Source organism: Raphanus sativus, chromosome 2, assembly GCF_000801105.2.
Source record: "Raphanus sativus cultivar WK10039 chromosome 2, ASM80110v3, whole genome shotgun sequence".
Taxonomy (NCBI): domain Eukaryota; kingdom Viridiplantae; phylum Streptophyta; class Magnoliopsida; order Brassicales; family Brassicaceae; genus Raphanus; species Raphanus sativus.
Window position 1 is genome coordinate 6,299,222 of NC_079512.1, and position 20,912 is coordinate 6,320,133.

Sequence of the window (20,912 nt, forward strand, 5' to 3'; positions counted from 1 at the left end):
ATATCCAATCTTGCAAAAGCTAACATTTATACAAAAATGGTAGCTAGAAACTACAACTTCTTGGTATTTGTATATCAAGAATTGTTCATAATGTGTTAAGGGTCTATAACTTGTACATCAACATCTGTAAATTTGTCCATGAAGGACCTTGTTTGTAAGATTATATATATACAAAATGTATTAATTTTGTTGTGTAATAGTCTAATAGACTAAGACTTGCATGTTTAGTTAAAATAGATGAATATTAGCAGTGTTTGGTTTTTATGATCAAATTGTGATAGACCAAATCATATTATGGTCAGCAATTGCCTGATTAGGAACCGGGGACGTATAGAACATCTGATATGTCAGAGAATTGCGTTATGGAACAGCTGAAGATGATACATCAGAGTTCCAGTAAAGAAATAGCCCAGTTGTTGCATCAAAGTCTTTTCTTTTCGTTTGCTCTTTCAAGACTGCCATTAGTCCTCTAAGTTATACTGTCATTCTTAGAGAAATGAAGCGTGTATATGGAAGTTACATACGCTTTGGATCAGTCCGTTAACCCTTCATTATTTGGATTCTTGAATCCAATAGGACATCTTGTGCAGTGCCAATGTGATCCATGACAATGAATTATCATTGCTTTCAGCTATTTTGTACTGTGATGTCAAAACTAGTTTTGGTTAATTAAGTGATGTTTAACATGAGAATTTTTTTTTAAATGGGGGAAAAAAGCTGTGATACATCTATTTTAGTGAACAATGGATAATGGGTTCATAATGCAACATAAAGAGCAAGAGAGCCATTTTTTTAATTAATCTGAAAGACATGCTGGCTGGCTGCAACTCTCAGCTTTGTTTTTAATTAAAACAAATTATTTTTACCAAACAATGAGTGATAGAACTACAAGTTCACTAACATAGAAGTTACTTAAGAGTTTCAAACTATGATTCAAAGTCACAAAAGTGGATACACGAGATAGAAGCCATGAGCATAACACAGGCGAGGACAAGACCAAAGAAACGGTCCTGGCTGATGCCTCAAAGACAGCTGAATAAGAGGAAGAGCAGGCGCGTATATGAGAGGCACCAAGAAGTTGAGCTTTTTCCGTAAAAATAATAATTCTAGAGCCTCAAAATGAACCCATGTAGAGCCTAAGAAAACATTAAGAACGGAAAATAGGCCCAAAAACAAAAACAAGAACGTGGGAAAATTCTCTTTTCGGAAAGTCAACCCAAGATGTGGACTTTTTAAACACTGGTTTTGTAAGATAAACGGATATTATAATATTGATTTGATTACTAGTATTAACTAAGATCCAGAGCAGGACCACGTTAGGATAATTAAAACAAAGACTTTTATGAACTGCCATGCAAATGATAGATTTGATTATTCTGTGAACTGTAAATGGTTAGTTTGGTCAATGAATTATTGATTCACGGCCTGCCACGTTTTACGTGCCTTCTTTTATCAAGCGTTACCATATTAATAAAGCACATCTAATTGTCACACCAAATAGCTATACATCCTCATCACACACGTGATTCTCATTCATCTTAGATCATTGATTAACCGTTTATAGAATACCATTAGGAACTGTACGTGCTGGTGACCCATAGTAGTAATGATAAACCTTCCTATTATATTCTGATCCTTCTCAAGGGAAAGTTCCTATTTGTGTTCTTCGATGATATATGTTTGTCCACAATCGTTCGTTATATGGTTGTAGCGTCCTCACACAAATGCAAATATACAAGCGACAAAAATGGATAAGCCTGATAGCTAATTAACAATGAAACTTGAAAATTATTTCATGTATTATTCTTAAAATCTTACAAAGTATATATGCCATCACCAAAATCTGTCAAAACTTGAACAGCAAAAAAAAAAAGTAACAAGGGAATATTCAAAGCATAAAAGCATACTCTTTACTTACCTCGTGTACATACTAACAAAAGAACACTCTTTGGTTACAATCTTACATTCACTTGCATCAAACCTACAAAATCAAACCCACACTACTATGACACAGGAGAAGAAGTTGCCGTGTTTGTAGATGAAGATGCCGCCTGTGAGTTGCACTGGCCGCTACTTCTCTCCACCGAACGCTTAGGAGATTGTGGTGATGTTGGTGGTCGCAGCGTCACTGGAGCATATATACCACCACCGTTGTTGGCTAAATCTGAAGGTGGAGGAACGTCTTGTGGCGGCGAAGGCACCCATATCCCTCCGACCACCACAAACTGCGGTTGTTGCGAGTTTCCGTTACCCTGCGGGGTCATCGACGCCGCTGGCCTTCTTGTGTGAAGTCTATATTTCTGAAATATTCAACAAAATGAAATATTAATTACCAATAAAATGCTAAAAAAAAATCTTAAAATAAATCTAAGAAAAAAGATTAGTAGTCACCTGTAAATGGCTTTTAACTTCATCGTTTGTTAATCCATCGACTTTCATATGATCCCTTATCTGTTTTGGAGTAGCAACTGCCCAAATAAAACAAATAATTACTTTATTAAACTAATCACAAATTACTAACGAGAGCCAATCAGAGAAGAGATAATTAAAATCGTTTACCATGTGATCCACCGAGCTGCTGAAGCGCGTGAAGGAACCGTCGGTGTAACTCCGGCGACCAACACCGCCTTTGCTTTCTACGCGTTTGCGATTGCGTTTGCGATTGTTGCTGATGTATATGTTCCTCTCCCCCTTTACCAACAACACCACATGTCTCCGTGGTGGAGCTAGTGGTCGTCGCCGGCGCCGGCGCCGAAGCAACCGCTTTCACCGCCGGAGCTGAATCAACCGCTTTCACCGCCGCGGGCTGCGGATCATTGCTCTCGGAGAAAACGCGTTTTTTCTCCCTCTGAAACGGCTGGAACCCACCGCAGTTGCTGTTGTTTGGTTTCACCTCAACCACTTTCGCCTTCTTACCTACTACACGTTCCGGATTAGACACCTCATTCGTGTTCGTGTTCGTGTCAGGTGAAGGATTCCATAACTGAACAGATCTGAGCCAATCTGATCTCTTAACGTTCTCTTCAGGTGGAGTTGGAGATTCGTGTTCGCCGTTTTCCTCGGTCTTCTTGGTCGGGATAAACTCCTCTAAGACCGGACCACCGGAAACACTAGTCGTCTGCTCCGAACACTGCTCTGAGGTCGTTGAAGTACTCGACAGCTCCTTCCGACACGCCTCTATAGCTAAAATAAATCGAAAAGAAAAAACATTTCAAAATAGATTAATATGGAGGCAGAGTTTTGAGATAGATAAGTGATTTTTTTTTGTTTTGGTTTAATTAATTTACCTTGCGTGACAAGCTCTAAACATAAAGGAAGCTCTCGTTGGAAAACTTGAATCTTCTTTTGTTCTTCTTCAAGCGCTTCAACGTATTCATGACATCTCTGCATTTTCTGGGCGTCCATTTTCTTATAATCAAAATCTGATATAATATTGTAAGGAAGGAACTGGTTTTAGATCTATAGAGGGAGTGGGTGTAGTTTGGTTCGGAAAGAATATTGGATCTAAATGGAATCAGATAGGAATAAACGTCGAGAGATAGATAGAGAGAGAGAGAGTTTTTAGGACATGAATGTAGGAAAATGGTTCGAAGTCGGGGCGTCGCGTACCCCTAAACGAATCTCTGAGAATTTAATTGTATTTGGAACCTTTTTCTGTAAGGGTAGAAATGTAAATTTGGGGAAGTGTGGGGTTCGGTGTTGTGTGAATATTCGGGGGATCAGATTCGGGTTTTTGGTCGCATCTGGATTGAGCTGGAAAAAGCTGACGTCACTATTCTCAATCTCTTTAAAGCTGTTTTAGATAAGAACGAAGACTCGACATTTCAATGTTTCTCTTTCCAAACTAACTCGGCACTTACCAATATTTCCTAAATTACGACTCATATTAAGAAGACTAAACGAATGTAAATTCAGATCAAAATCTGATTATATGGAGCTATTTAGCTCAATATCAAAAATAAGGATGGTAATCGCAGAAATGTGCAAATTTTTTAATAATTGACGAACCATGTAATTTAACGCACAGTTTTCCAATTATGTCTTTCACAACACACATGACCGAAAATTCAATGTAATATGCAACCGGAAGTTTTGACATTTTATCAGGTTTTATTTCACCATTGATGAGAGTAAACAAGCTTTCATATCCGGTTATTTTCGAGATGTCAAGTGAAAAGAAGAGAAGAAGATATTTTGATGAAGATAAAATATTTTAGAAGAGGAGAAGATATTTTCGGGTGGGATAAGATATTTTTAAAAATGAGTTGAGAAGATTTTGTTGCAGATGGTGGTGAAAAAAAAAGATAAAGGAGATGGTGAAGAGTCACAGCGAGCTTGCGAAGGATTGGCAGAGCTTGGCGCCGGAGCGTCGTCGGTATCTGATCGAAATCCAAAACGGCGGCGGAGGAAGAGGGATGGATGAGATGATGAGGAGATGGTGGTGGTGATGGTGATGAAGATGATGGTGGTGAAAACAAAAGGGATGGTGGTGATCCGAATCGCTCGAAATGGTGGTGAAAAAAAGGATGGAGGAGACGGTGAGGAGTCACGGTGAGCTTGCGAAGGATTGTGGAGCGTCGTCGGTATCTGACTCGACTCGTTATTCAACCACCGTATCGTCTTTCTCCATCTTCATGATTATAAGCTAAAGGTTTCGAATCAAGATCTGTAAAGGAGGTGCAAAAAAAGAAATTGTTTTGTATGAGATTCAAAATAACCGGTTTTGTAGGGTATTACTGTCAGTTTTTGTGGTCAACCGACGGTTATAAGAGAAAACAGATTTTGCAGAAACGTATAAGAACGATAACTGGAGAAAACAGATTTTGTAGAGATTAATAAGACCTGTGATTTGGTTTCGAAAAACACATACATTGGAGATCCAAAGTTAAAAGGAAAAATCTTGGGAGTTTTACACTTTAAAACAAAAGGGATATTGAACACTTTGTATTCTTTGCATAATTATCATTTTGCTTGTTCAACCGTTTCGACCTGTCATCCATCTATTATGACGTCAGCTAATTGACAGACGCATGTGCTACGATTTTCTTACCAAATTAAGGATATTTTGGTATTACCATAAAAGCTACATGAGCTTTACCACCTACCTAATATAATGTTCAAACTTTATTATCTATTGTAATTTACATGTATAAAAACAATATTTTATTTGTTTATGAATTTCTATTTGTCATTCTAAGAAAAAAAAATCTCGAGAAAAAGTTATTCCCTCTGTTCCACTTTAAGTGAAGTTCTAAGATTTTTATTTTGGTCTATAATATGTGATGTTCTCACTATTCTAGGTAAAATTAAATGTCATTCAAATTTTGTGACCAATTACAAAATCATGTACTATTTTGTTATTAGTTAAACTTGTTTTATTTAATGTGATTTTTATATAACCAAGATAAAGTGCATAAAATTTTGTATTTTCTTAATAATTGTGTAAAAACCTTAAACATCGCTTAAAATGGTAGAGAAGGAGTATCTACCTAATCAATAATAATTGTTAACTATAGCGTAAATACTAAATAGTCCAGATTCCTCATGATCATCTCACCAGCTATTTACGTTATTTGTTTAGATATTTTAGTAAGCAAAAGTTGAAATGGAGAATGAGTTAATTTGGTGAAAGGAATATTCTTTGAGGAGTTATGGAGAAAAACAAGAATCACGAGAAAACAAAGAAATTTTTCAAAAGAAGAATCTTAGCAAAGAAGCGTGAGACTCACAGTCTTGCCCCCACGCCGCGTAGGATTTTGATTAAAATTCTCTTTTTATTTATTTCCGACCTTTGATTCTCCCCAAGAGCCATTTTCCAGTTATCAATGTTCACGCGCTTCTACCGTGCGTGCCCACGTGACGAATTCTTATTCAATTTTGGTTGCAACCAGATTTGCTTTTGTCATTAGTCTAGCTTATTTTGTTGTTGTGCATTTGGTTTTGTAACTTTTGTTGTTATCGTTTTAGGTTTTTTTTTTCCATTTATTGTTTCGTTCATATAGACGATTCGATTCCCTTAAACATGTTTCAAACTTTGAAAAGGTGATATAGTATGCGGTGAAAGTGAAACTGTTGGTATAAACTCATACAGTTACTTAAAAAAAATCATACAGTTACAAAATGAAATATTCTACAAAAACTATTTGTACTTGCCAGATGAATCAAGGCTATGGTCTATGGACCAACAATCGCCATTGATTTATTTTTATTTTTGAAAAAGGCTAATAGACATTGATTTCCCCCTTTAAATGTGGGTCTACTCCTAATGACAATTACGAAACCATCAGCAGCCAGAGATAGAGTTTATAACATGATTTAATCAAGCTGATAGGACCATTTTCAATGGTTTAATTTTTTCTCAAAATAAAATAATTCTGTAATAAATTAAATTATAATGGTATTTACAGAGGAAAAATAGATAGAATAAAAAAATAAAGTGAAAATATAAAAAATTTATAGTAAAACAACAGATAGAATTGAAAAACGTATAAAGCAAAAAGTTGAATGATGAACAAAAAATTACATTATTTACTTTATTTATCGAGTAAATACCTTTGACAATAATTTTACTGTTTTATAAAAGTATCATTTTGCAACTTTTTCACAAATTGAAAAATGATTAAAATGTATTTAAATTTTCATTAATTACATACATTCAATCAATAATATTTGAGATAAATAAAATTATTTATAAAATTAATATATTTGTAATTAATATTAAATTTAAAATTTGAAAATGACATTTATTTTGTAATAAAAATGTTAAAATAATATATAAAATAGAGGAATATTATTCTAAACTCCAGTTCAGAGTGAAAATAAATTGGAATTTGAGATGTTCCTAGGCATTCATTTCTCAGCATATTTTTTGGTCGTCTCAACATATTATTTTGTCCAGCAAATCAATTTTTTTTCTTTGAGCAAATCAATTTGTTTTATTAAAAAACATGTGTTGGATGGGAATACATTTCCTGTCAAAGCACCACAAATATTGTTTCCAATCCTGTTTGGAGAAAGAAGCCATTTCGGCCAACACCATTTTGGCCCATATCATTTCGGCCCAGCCAAATTAAGTCATACCTAGACAAAGATTTAGAGGCGACAAATATAAAAGAAAGACGTTGAGATAAAATAAGGGGATCCGAAATCAAGTATACAACACTGAAAACGGTTAGAAATAGGATTTATCTTTTCCCGTCACTGTTCCGAACAAAGCTCTTTCATTTTTCTTCTCATTTTCAGATTAGCTCGTTCGATTAATCAATAAAACATCTTCTTGAACGTCTACAAATTATATTCTTCTCTTCAAAACAACCTGACCGAAATCAGACAAAACAAACATGTAAATTTACGTTTAGAGCATCCTCAATGTAAAGGTTACACCAAGTATTTCAATGTATATATAAATATTTATTTTTATGTTGATTTTGAATGCATTACAACTCTATCATCTCCAATAAAGAGAATGCTTATATGTTGTAAAGCAAAACTGAAATATATATATTGCATCAACTGTTTAATGATTTTATAGTTTCAGCTAGCCAAGGAGAAAAATAATGTGTATCTAATGAAAATTTTGCAGCAAAAACAAAAAAGATTCATGCGTAAGGCGATAACATTTTATCTTCAACCCAATTGCAAAACACTATTTTAATGTAATTTTCATATTAAAACCATATCTAACTTACTGAAAATGACACTATTTTAGTGCATTACTATAATTTCACACCAAATTTTAGTGTGATACTATTCAACATACTAAAATATTATTCACTCCACTTACACGATATTCACTTAATTTATTAATAAAACAAACAATTAAATAAATGGTAAATAAAAATAAATACATATAATATTATAAAATAATTTTTAGTGTGAATTCTGGTGTTTGATTGGAGAAAAACTTTTTTTAGTGCTAAAACTACACAAAAATAATATAATTTTGACATAAAAATACTCTAAACCGGAAAAGATAACCGGTGAAAAGAATTTGTTCAGTGAACCGGACGATCAGGCAATTAATCCCTAATCACTCGGACCTCAGTGATTTATGATTACTAATCGTAGTACTTTTAGTTTTAACTTTTAGGTAACTCTCAAAACGCAGCGTTTTGATTCAGAAACTTGGTAACCACGAATTTCTCAACTTTTTTTTTTTTTGTTCTTTTTTTGTGATGAAAATTGTTCGGTCCTGATTATCTGTGTGTGTTGAGAAAAAAAAAAATCTGTGTGTGTTGAGAAGTGAGAAGCATAGACGGAGGAGGAGAAGAAGACATGGAGAGTGTGATATGTGGGAGATTAGCTCTCGCACCAAGCTCTCTCTTCAATTCCAAATCAGGTTTTCTTCTTCTACTTCCTTACCAACATCACTTTTCTCTTATCATCATCGGAGTATATTAATTATGAGTCTGCTGAATAAAAGCTTTAAACTTTTAATTAGTAACAAAGTCCGTATCTTTCTGTGTATAATTTGCTCGTGCCAAGTTGAAATTACAGGTTTTCTTGGTCGAATTTGCGGGTAAAAAGAAATAATCGATTTTTTTTTCAGACAGCATGAGACAAAATTAGCTTTTGCAAGGATCATTCTGATAAATTAGGTTGACAAAACACATGTTGATGTATTTTCGGATATACACTTTCTAAAAAGATTTAGACCCTTTTAACTGTTTTGTGGCTTTTGTACTTGTGTCTTTTTTTTTTTTTTTTTTGCTTTTCAGCTATTTGCTTGATTGCCTAGTATGAATGTTATCGTCTCTATACTATAGGTTATAGAAGCCTTAAGGTATGAGTTTATTTTAGATTAATGTTGTTCCTTGTTACACTATCGACTTCGATCTTAGTCAAATTGTGTTTCAGTCATGGTTTCTTTGTTCTTTGTCTATGAACTTGTGTTTCATATTCTATGTCATTTAATTTCGTCTTGTGATAACAGCTGATCTCTCTCTTACTTGATGTGTGCAGGGGACAAACATTCTGTCTCAAAAGGACCATGGGTGAACAATCGTGGATTTCTCATGACTAAGTCTGCATTGGGTAAAGGAGGCGGTGTGTTGGACAAACCAATTATAGAGAAAACCACTCCTGGTCGTGAATCCGAGTTTGATTTGAGGTTTGCTTGCCCACAACATAGAGTTTAAGTCTATAACCCTGAACAGTTAACTTATTATGATTCGTTACATGGGTCTGGTTCAGGAAATCAAAGAAGATGGCTCCACCGTACAGGGTGATACTACACAACGACAACTTCAACAAGAGGGAATACGTGGTTCAGGTGTTGATGAAGGTCATACCAGGCATGACTGTAGACAACGCAGTCAACATTATGCAAGAAGCCCACATCAACGGTTTGGCTGTTGTCATCGTCTGTGCTCAGGCCGACGCGGAGCAACACTGTATGCAGCTGCGTGGTAACGGCCTTCTCAGTTCCGTTGAACCTGACGGTGGAGGTTGCTGAATATACTAATTAAAATTCGTATAGATTTTTCCACCTCCCAGGACTCTCTATTTAGTAAAACAAAAAAAGTCCTTTAATGTATATAAATATCAGAAACTTGGTACAAGACTGTTACAGAATGCAATGAACCTTTTGCCTTAATAGATCCTTTGAGCTTTAATAGTCTTTTAAAGCATACTATATCATAACTTTATTGAAATCAGACTTATCTTTCTGATTATGTAATCACTAATGCATATATCTAAGCAAATGTAAGGAGTATAACAGTTTCCTGTTTGAGCCAACAAAGGCGTGAGCATATTATTCTTGTCATACATGGAGCAGTAAGATTATCAGCTTCGGCAGCAAGCAAATGATCAGAAAAGTCATCAACTACAGCAATTGAGGAGCACTACTCGAACTAGCAACTATTAGAGACATTCTTCATGTAACTGAAACTAACTACTGCTTGGTGGCGCTTCATGGAAAGATGAGAAGGAGGCTGGAGGTATTGGATAGTCCTTAAGCGAAGAAGGCGTTCATCAACTCCAATGATTCTCCTCTATTGGTTCTACAAATTCTTCATTTGAAGAAGAGAAGCAATGTGAATGGCATTATAACAAATGAGAACATTGAGATATGATCATTTAGCCTTCCTAAATGACTGTACGCTGCATACTCTATCATACAAGACATACATGCGCTATCGAGATCTCAAGGATCTAGGTCTTTGACTACAAATATAGATGCTGATTATTTGCATATTTGTGTAACAAATCTTGCATCAACGAATTTTTTTAATGTGAGGATGTTTAGTGGTTTCAATAATTTATAATCATTTTTTTTAAAATGAAGATTTAAAAATTAAAATATTAAATTTTCAATATATATACAACGCAAATATCAAAATATAAATATGTATTTCATGTGATGTGTAGTTTAATTTAAACAATATGAAATATATATATATATATATATATATAATATATATATATATAATATATATATATATATATGTGTGTGTGTATATATTAGCATAAACACCTATTAAAATAAAATTATTTATTCATATGGTTTTATAATTATTATATCTTATCAAAAAAATCTAAAAATTGATCACAAATATTTATATGAAACTTTTAACAGTTTTAGTAGTTTATAAAAAATTCAAAATACAAAATATACAAAAAACCTAAATTTTTATTATATGATTAATGTAATTGTGTAATTTATTTTAATAATAAAGAATTAAACACAAATGATAGAAAGTATACATATTATTAGCAAATATTTATTATTTAAAATCATTGATTGCGAACATATATATTTTAATCACATTAGGTAATTCCGTCGGTTTTATTTAAGGAAACAATAAATTTTAATTTGATAAATGAATTTTCTTATAATGAATATACTATATAATATAATATAATATTCCCTAACAATTTAAGGGTTAGTTTAATATAAAATTAAAAATGGAAATGGCGTCTGGCGTAATTATATAGTTAGTTTAAGGGTTAGTTTATATTGTACTTTTTTTGTCAGCAACAATACAGACTTATATTGACTCTGTTAACCAAATTGGGGGATCGGCATCCATGTGAACGACGTAAGACGATTGCTTTCTTGCACTGCGTGCTAGACTGTCCGCCTTTTTGTTATTCGTCCTTGGTACATGGATGATCTCCGTAGCATTGAAACTACTCCTCAGACTTCTTATGTCTTCTAAATAATTTGTAAAGACTGGCCATTCATCTGGTTCTGAAACTATCTTCACCAACTGTGAGCAATCCATTGCAAAAGTAACATTATACTGCCTTAAATTCCTCATACATTCCATTGACCAAATAAGAGCTTCAATTTCTGCGTGCAGTGGAGAAAGACTCGCCCTTGTGTTTCTTGCTCCCATCAAACCCTCAAATCCTGGCAGAGTACTGTACCACCCCTGACCCGAAAACTTATCCTTGTCTTTCCATGATCCATCTGAGAAACACCATCTACATGTATTAGTTGGGACTTGTGGTGCTACTAATACAGAAGATGGTGCTGCCGGCAGAATAATAGAAGCTTGCGCTTCTGCCAGAGTCTGGATTCAGATTCAGCTACCTTAAGTGTATCTTGTGGATCAATATTTAAATTACTAAAAACTTTACTATTCTTTGCCTTCCAAATATACCATAATATCCATGCAAAATGACGATCATCAATTACTGGGGGGACCCGCCAGAATAAACAATCCATATTCGCAAATAATGATTCATTCGGAAAATTCAGTGGATTCGATGAGATCCTCGAGAGAGCCCATACTTGTACTGCTGGTGGAAATTCAGAAAATACATGATTGATTGTCTCTCCATGGTTTCCACATCTTGTACAAATAGTGTCTACTTTTATTCCTCTTGCATTGAGGTTCTTTATTACCGCTAGACATCCAGACAACATTTGCCATAAAAAATGCTTCATTTTAGGTGGGCATTTTATTTTCCAACAGAAAGCCTTCAAGGAGGTGATTGATGAGCCTAGCTGTGGTAAAATTCGTTTCTTATCTGGATACACTCTTTCAATCTGATAACCCGTTTTAACTGTGTATCTTCCATTATTTGTAAAGTACCAGCCATCCCTATCCATTAATAAAGTTCTGCTTAATGGGATACTTAGCATAATGTCTACATCCTCAGGATCAACCAGATTCTGAAGTGCTTGAATATTCCATGTCCTTGAATTCTCATTGATGAGTGAATCTATCATCAGGTCCGGGTAGAGATTGTGATTATTTTTATTTGTTGGTCTCGGGCGGGTGGATGGGAGCCAAGGATCATTCCATACAGAGATGGATGATCCTGATCCCACCCTTTTGAGTTTATATTGTACTTCAGACAATCTTTTATACCTTTTTTAAGGTTTGTTTTAATAGATTAGATATTATTAAAACTAAACTATCTTTTTAAAATAATCATTCATCATAATAATAACAAGTTATGCCCCTATCTTAATAATTATTAATTAATAAATTATAATTATTTATTTGTTTTATTATTCTCTAACCAAACTTACCATTATTCTCTAACCAAAATTACCATTATTTCCTAACTAAAATATTCTCAAATCAATTTTTACAGTAAAATTAAAACATTTATTTAAAATATGACATATAAACTTTAAATATTTTATATTCAGGCTTTCTTTTAATTTTATTTCACATAAAAATATAAACTATAAATGTTTTCTAAAAATATATAAAATTATTGTTCAAATATATGTTAAGTAATTTGATGTTTAATACTATTTTCGCATATATATTGGATTAGAAGAATACAATAATTAATTTAATATTTTCCTCAAAAGTAAACATAGAACATTTATTTGGTTTATATAAAACTTAGAAATATATCTATCTATTTTATTTGACATAAAATATTTTATTTTAAAAAGATAGATTTATTAATATATATTTTATATATAGATGATAATTGGTGTTTAAATAAATACATCAAAATGGTTATTAATTGATAGAATATGTTATATAATTATTATTTTGATTGTTTAGTATTCAACCATAATATGAGCAATCAGAAAACTACAGACAATTAAAACCGTTGATCTAAATATTATATATTACAAATCGAAGCAGACACTCATATGGATGCATTTATGCGAAACTATTACATTCTTGTACTGAGAGGTTATGTATTTATTATATTAAAATAAATACTTGTGTGGATATCCTGATCAAGCTCTAGTCTATTATCTTAAAACTGAAATAGAAAAATATAATTTCCTATTTTAAATGATTTCTTAAATATTTTTCATTCATTTTAACTAATTTTAACCACTTCATATATTGTTTTTTTCTACTTAATCCGTCATCATTTATTACAGAACTACAAAACATACTTTATCTATTTTAAGTGTTTTGTTATACACATTCTTTTTTTCATTTTTTCTAGCTAACTTATTAATTATATTTATCATAATAGTTCAACTTCATTTATTTTATGTGTTAACAATAATAATTTCAAATGTTTGAACAAAATTTGTCCATTCGTAATAAGATTTCAAACCGAACTAATAAAGATTTTTTATTTATTTACAAAATCAATTATACATAGACATTCATATACGTTTAGGTAGATCCGTTACTGAGTATTTGAGATTTTAAAATTAAACTATGTTCGGATATTATAAATTTATGAACGGGATTCGAATTAATCTTTCAGATCTAGGTAGATTCATAAGAATATAAAAATATCTAGAGATGTCACCAATTATCCGGGAGAAACTCTATCAACACTTATAATGCACCCTATTTCCAAATTTTGCATCATTTTCAAGAGACAGAAACTGGAAATCAAAATGGAATGCTCAATGTTTGTGTCTTAGGATAACGCCAAAATTCATAGGTTGTAATAATAGGAGAAAGAAGAGAAAATGAGGTTGCCTTGATAACCATGAACTAGGCTTTTGTCTACCATTTGTCCGCCACCATGCACAATTGTCTGGTTCGGTTCTTTATTTCCAAGGGGTATAAATTTATTTAATGCAACATTTCCAACGATCAAAAATTCAAAATAATATCTAAAACATAAAATATGATTATAGCAGTACTATTTTATTATCAGTTTAAATTATGTTTAAAAGAAATTATTTATAAATCATTCGATAAATGTGTAGACGTCATGAGTTCTAAATAGAAAATTTGTTTTTAGTTCCTCTCTTACTTCATTTTTATTAACTTTTTAAAGTAAAATTCTAGTAAGAATATTTGTGATTAAGGTGTTCTTATATATCTTTCCTTCGTTTTTTCAGTTATAAATAGTACAAACTTATATTTTGGCATCAGACATTTTTCATGATCCTCAATTGATATTTCCTTCTTCAGTTAACGATAAAAAGAATGTTTGTCCTCATTCATTAATCCAATAACATGCACGCAAGTCTTTTAAACAATAAACTTAACACATTTATATCATTTATACCAAAATTAAAGACTTTTTGTAAAGATGTGTGGAACTTCAATAAAATTCATTTTCTTAATAAACCAAAAGATCCAAACCGAAATGCATATTAGTTCCTATGATCTACAGCTTATGGAACATGAAAACAATTTAAGATATACACATATAAGAGCTACCACAAAAAAAAAAAAAGATACATGGAAAATACATAAGTACATAACTAAATAGAAGAATCACATTGGTGGATGAAATCGTCGATGTGGCATAACATCTCTTGAGTCATCGTGTGAGCAAGCTGGGACTTTCCAAGAATCTGAAACGCATGACCAACGCCTTGGTACACCACGCGCTTGATCATTTTCTCACTACCATCGCACATCTCCATCTCTCTATCCATCAGCACATCCATCTCCGCCACGCATACCAGCGTCCTCGTGTTGATCTTCACCGGTTTACAATACGGATGCTCTCTGTTTGCGTCACCTGGCAAAGCCAGCCTCCACCACGCGTCTGAGGCCGCAAGTGTCAGCACTGAGCTCTTTGCATTGTTCTCCACGCGCCTCTCGCTCTCCGTACGCGCCTCCCCACCGAAGAAAGGCTGGATCAAGATTGTTCCTTCTATCTTCAATGGCTGTATAAGAGCGTCAGCGGCTCGCAATCTCGCGGCGACATTGTGTGCGATGTTGCCTCCGGCGCTGTCTCCGGCCAAGAATATCTTCTTAAAGTCACATAGCGTGGACCACAAGTTATCCTTTCTTGTTTTCTTGAGCCAAATAATGGCATTGACTCCATCTTCGTAAGCTGCTGGAAGAGGATTCTCAGGGGCTAGACGGTAATTTACAGACATGATTATGCACCTTGAGCTAGCGGACAACCTGGCCAAGAACTCGTGGTAGCACGACCAAGAAGCCGAGCCGACGCAGAAACCTCCACCGTGGAAATAGACAAGCAAAGGGAGCTTAGAGTTAAAGACCGGCGAAGACTTGGTCACCAGTGGGACATAGAGACGTGCCCATATGTTAGTCAACTTGTCTATGTGAACATCAGAGCAAGCCACACCGAGATCCAGGGGTAGTGACGGACCCACACATGGCACGAGTTGAAATCGTTCCACGTGACCGTCTTTGTAAAATCTTATTAAGCCTTCCACTTCGTCTATGACCGGTCCATGAATGTTGGTGTTAATAGGGTTAATGGTCGTCACATGGGTCACTGTGGTTGCTCTCATTGTTTCTGATCTCAAGTATGGTTTTGTGCAGTTTCGTGACAAAATAGAGCTTCTAATAGAATGTTGATAGAAGAGAAAGAGAGTGCATTTAATAGAGTTTGGAGATTTGATATGTTTGTAGTTTTCTTGAAGGAGGATGTATAAATTATAATGGAGGGTGATTGAGACGGGTAAGGTTGAAAATAGTTCCAACTTTACTTTATTCATCAAAATAGTATTAATATTGAAACTAAATTTATTTTTGTGGGCTACTACTCTGTTTGTTATTTATTATGGTAGCTAAAAAATATGATTCTCTTTACATATAGTGAAGTTAATGTCTAGGACTGGTTGTGCCACGTGATTTTCTTTGATATAATAATTGTTCTGTCAGCAACAAAAATGATAATCTGAAGATTAGAGGTATAGATTAATCTTCCCTTCGAATTAGTCGCACCGATGACCTATGCAAAAATAATCTTTTTGTTATTCTTATTTTAGTAGAATTAATGCATGAAGTAGTTCCGTAAATATCGTCACTGCTGAGATAATAGAAACGTGTGAGTAGACTTAAAATGGCGGTTCTCATCCAATGGGTGCGGGAGGGAAATATTCAACGTGACTATTTCTTTGTAAGCTAGTCGATGGACTATAGGGATATAAATTATTATTCTCTTAAAATTTTCCATTCAACATTTGTGATATAATTAAACCAAAAAGAAAATATTTGTGATATATTTTTTTTCAAAAAAAAAATATTTGTGATATAATCTCTGTATGATAAAATTCGTAAGACGAAAGTGTGGCACGTAGACATCAAACATTGTGGTGGTGGCGATAGATAGTCTTCCAGTTTTCAACGGCATATAGTCAGAAGAAATATGGGATTGGTTGAATGGGTTTGTCAAAATGCACTTACCAAAAAGATACCGCCCACTTTTGTCTTCATTGTTCATGCACCTATCTTTTAAATAATTTTATTATGTACATACGTAAGTCGTAAGGGAACATCTTTAATTAAGATGTTGAGTCTATCACTAATGGTTTAGTTTTTGTATGTACAGTACGCATCATTAATGTGAATGCGAGATTTTTCTTGCTGTAACAGTAAGTAGAATTTGGTAAGTATGGTGTAACAATGAATGCATGATGGTGAAACTGAATGTTATTTGTTAAAGTTATTACGAAAATGGTTGATTGAAGTATGGGTGGTAAAAGTTGATTGGTGATGTTTAAAATGTGTTAGCCAATCAAAAGGGTGGCAAGTAGGAATGAGATTAAGTGGGATATACAATGTATATAATAAGAGGTTAAGAGGTTGAAAGTGTTGACAAAAGTGGGACAAAACCCATTTTCATGTTTGTTTGGTTTCGTGGCACGTATAAAGAAGGTGGCTCACAACACAGTTATAGACTTTACTTCTGGTTTGCTGATGCTCTCTGTTTACACCCACTGACCCACACTACACAATTTATCTCACCAAAGATATAAACCATTTTTGTAACATACTGGAAGAGTTGATAGTGTAACTTAAATCATCATTATCTATGGTAGCAATCGAATACTTTTAGTGGAACGCTTGTAAAGAGTTTTCACACACACAACCGGTGTTATTAATTTATTTATTTTACCAAGCTTCCATATTACCAATTTTCCCGATTTAATTTACAGTAATGCTATCTTCCAAAAACAGTATTGAGATTCCAAGTTCTTGACGTTATATATTGAAAACTGACTCTCTAATCTAGCTACAACTTATTTGAATTGAAGTTAGTTTTGAGGTCAATATTAAAGTGACTTTTTATTACTAAAATAATGACAAAAAGGTGAAAAGGAGAAAATAAAACGAGTTTTTAAAATGATTTTTTTTAAAAGAACTTGGGAAATTATTGAAACACGTAAATGTTATCATTTGGATCATACATTTTTAGTTTTAATTTAATTATACATTTCAACTATATTACTACATTATTATTATATTGGTGATGCCTTTTGAGTCTTCGTTTACACCTTACACGTAATAGATGTCCTAAAATATGCAATTCAGAAAATAGAAAAAGAAAAAGAAAAATTCCCATATTGGCTCTTTTGTCTTTTAAAGAGATTCCTTAGACATGTTAAAAAAAGAGAGATTCCTTAGAAACGAAAATGAGAACACTACTTTGATGACACGCACACACAGAGAGTGTTAACTAATCCGCTAAAGTATTCAACACATCATATGAGTGTCAATTATGAAAGAGTATAGATTAATTCACAGATCGACACAACTAAAAAAATAACATAGTTTATTAAGATGTATGTGACTAATCGTTAATACAGATAAATCAATCTGATTATCGTACCATATAAACAATACAATTAATTCAACCAAGCCATTGGAGATTAATGTAACGATGGAGGAACCACAGAATGTACAAAGGGGCGTTTGTGTCGAAGTATTGACAAAATCACGGCTCGCAGCAAAAGTGGAGGCAGCAATCGCAATATGGTCTCTCCTTGAGATTGTATTGAGCTCTGACTATAGTTCGGTGAAAACAAAGGTAAAGACTGATCCCCCCACCAGTGCATGTTTGCATATAACTGAACGATAGATATTGTTAGTACGTTTGTATCTAAAATCTAAAGAAATAGCATAAATAAAAATGTTTATTGATAGTCAATTTCATTATAAATATGTATGCAAACACTTATAACAACAATGAACTAGTGTGTTGAATATATAAATAAAGCCCTATATTTTGATTTATAAGTAGGAGGCCTCAGTCTGCTGCCTTTTTCTACGAAGGTAAGCACGGCTCTGTTCTCCCAACCCCCCTCCCCTCGAATTCCGTCTGCATAAAAAAAATCATTGCTTTGTCTATAATTTTATGTGATGTGTCCAAAAGCAACGATGGATACCAACAAGTCAAGCAGCATGAGTTTATGTTCATCCTGTTATAATGGATGCAAGAATATAAAGCGGGAACAATGAATAAACACAATAAGTAACTAGATTTTGATCCGTACACCCGTGCGAGTGTATAGTTTTATAAAATATGTTGTTTTTCATGTTAATATTAGAGTTGAGAAAAAAACCTGAATCCAAAAAATTAAACCGATCTCGATCCAAAAAGAAGTATGAAACACGAACAGAAACTGATTAAATATCAAAATTTTAGTATCTGAAACAGAATCAGATCGAATCGAAGTATTTCGGATACCAAAATGTATTCGAAATAGATTTATATACTTATATATATATATTATCGTTTAGATTTAATGTATATAAAAACATCTAGAATAAATAGTCAAATGTAAATATCTAAATAGTTAAAGTATACTTAAAACACCAAAAATAATTAAAATAATTATTGATTCTCTATCCACATATTTAAATCAAACCAATTTATATGTTAAGTTCAGGTATTCTGATATATGTTATTCAAATTTATATGTAATATATCACTTTGTTTATATATTTTGAGAAATTTAAAATATATAATGAATTTTAAAAATAATTTAAATGGATTATCGAAACCGAACAAACCCGCAAAGATTTTGAAACGAATCCAAATAAAATTTAAAAATATCCAAATGTGACTGAAATCTTTGACCCCGAAAACCCGAAACCCAAACATGCCCAAACCGAATCTGAATGGATACCCTAATACCCACTCCTAATTCACAATCTATTTTTTCCTTCAAAAACACAACAAATATAATTAATAGTATTTTAATATCATGTAAATAATTACATATATTATATTTTAAAAGTTTAATGTGAAATATAAAAATCATAATGTAAGTTGCTATATGAAATTTGACTTTGTATTGTATTTTTCTTATATATATAGAAAACATTTTTTAATAATGGTTATTGAAAAATATTTTAGTAAAAATAAATGTTTGAATATATGTATATTTTTAATCATTTTTTGATATAAATCAACAAGTGAGTTTCTTAAATGAATTTATAGAATTATCTGAAAAGAGTCTTCAACAAGTTCAAAAAATGTATTAACTTATTTCTTACTGCTTTGAAAGTGTGTCATTTTCAATTTTTTCTTAATATATAAAAGTACCATTTTAAAATTTCAATGCAACTTTGAACTTAATATTAATTACAAATGCATTAATTTTATAAATTATTTTATTTATTTCAAATACTATCGGTTGAATATGTATAATCAATATAAACATTAATAAACTATAATCTTTTTCTTAATTTGTTAAAAAAGTTAAAATAGCATTCTTTACAAAACGGATAGATTAGGCATTTTATGACCAAGAATCTATGCGCAGTCCAAGAACTTCTCAAAACTAAACATTTTAACCATTCATCACATCTGAATCAGTGATCTTTCATTCTGGCTTCTCTAACATTATTGAGAGGTTTCTTTTTCATGGATCTCCTTTTAAATGATTGAAATTTATTAAAAATAAACTTCAATCATATTTGTTTGAAATATTCTAAAAACAATTCCAACCCACTTTTATATGTATATATTTTTGATGGAAATCTTTTATATATATATATTTTATAATAGTATTTTTCAAAAATTATTCTAATCTATCTCTATTCTTTTTCGGAAAGAAAATTGGAAACAAAATAATGGGCCAAGTCAACAAAACACATTTAATTTCATAATCAATGGTCAACCACTTTGGAGCTCGACTACAAACATATTTTCTCCTTTATCCATTTGCATAAAGATCTCCATTGCTCTCTAGAGTAACAAGAAAAATGATGCCATCAGTGGCACTCCACTCATCACTCTCATCTGCTTCTCTCTGCTCTTCTTTCATCTCTCAACATCCAAAACTCTCCGTGACAGCTTCTTCTCCATCGTTCCATAACCAATCCACCAATCCCATCTCTTTAAACAAGAAAATCGTGGCTCTTGTAGCGCCAGTGACACTCACTGCTGAAACAGTCACTCATGTTTCACACACTCCACAACCAAAACAAATAAATAACAACAACACTCTACTTCTTTGTTGTGTTTCAAACAAACTCACAAAACGTATTTGTTGTGTTTAGGTTGTGAAACAACAAGAAAAGAAGGAAAAAGTGGTTCTCAAGTTTGTGTGGATGGAGAAGAACATGGGATTAGGATTAGACCAGCATGTTCCTGGACATGGAACAATCCCACTTAGTCCATACGTGTTCTGGCCAAGAAAAGATGCTTGGGAAGAGCTTAAGCTAAGCCATGGATCTCTCAGAAGAAGATGATCATTGACATCATCAATATCTGGCAACAAAGTGGCGGCAATCTAACTTCCTAATAATCTCTTTTCTTTTTCTCATGTCTGTGATATTTTGCTATTGAGAGTT

General features: G+C 32.8%; 3 protein-coding genes and 1 pseudogene across 3 annotated transcripts; 2 read left to right on the top strand and 2 right to left on the bottom strand.

The window, feature by feature from the left end:
- Positions 1 to 1,775: 1,775 nt before the first annotated feature.
- On the bottom strand, positions 1,776 to 3,628 carry LOC108815802 (transcription factor HHO2). The gene is made up of 4 exons (XM_056996135.1): positions 3,288 to 3,628; positions 2,560 to 3,183; positions 2,392 to 2,468; positions 1,776 to 2,300 (listed from the first exon to the last, which is right to left on the bottom strand). The coding sequence occupies exons 1-4, from the start codon at positions 3,403 to 3,405 to the stop codon at positions 2,004 to 2,006; spliced, it is 1,116 nt and encodes a 371-aa protein (XP_056852115.1). The 5' UTR covers positions 3,406 to 3,628; the 3' UTR covers positions 1,776 to 2,003.
- Positions 3,629 to 8,175: 4,547 nt separating this feature from the next.
- Positions 8,176 to 9,619, top strand: LOC130503481 (ATP-dependent Clp protease adapter protein CLPS1, chloroplastic). The gene is made up of 3 exons (XM_056998095.1): positions 8,176 to 8,338; positions 8,962 to 9,109; positions 9,193 to 9,619. The coding sequence occupies exons 1-3, from the start codon at positions 8,275 to 8,277 to the stop codon at positions 9,452 to 9,454; spliced, it is 474 nt and encodes a 157-aa protein (XP_056854075.1). The 5' UTR covers positions 8,176 to 8,274; the 3' UTR covers positions 9,455 to 9,619.
- Positions 9,620 to 14,440: 4,821 nt separating this feature from the next.
- On the bottom strand, positions 14,441 to 15,767 carry LOC108840223 (probable carboxylesterase 6). The gene has a single exon (XM_018613057.2). The coding sequence runs from the start codon at positions 15,614 to 15,616 to the stop codon at positions 14,609 to 14,611; it is 1,008 nt and encodes a 335-aa protein (XP_018468559.2). The 5' UTR covers positions 15,617 to 15,767; the 3' UTR covers positions 14,441 to 14,608.
- A 4,390-nt stretch (positions 15,768 to 20,157) lies between these two features.
- Positions 20,158 to 20,863, top strand: LOC108841815 (30S ribosomal protein 3-1, chloroplastic-like; annotated as a pseudogene).
- The last annotated feature ends 49 nt before the right edge of the window (positions 20,864 to 20,912 follow it).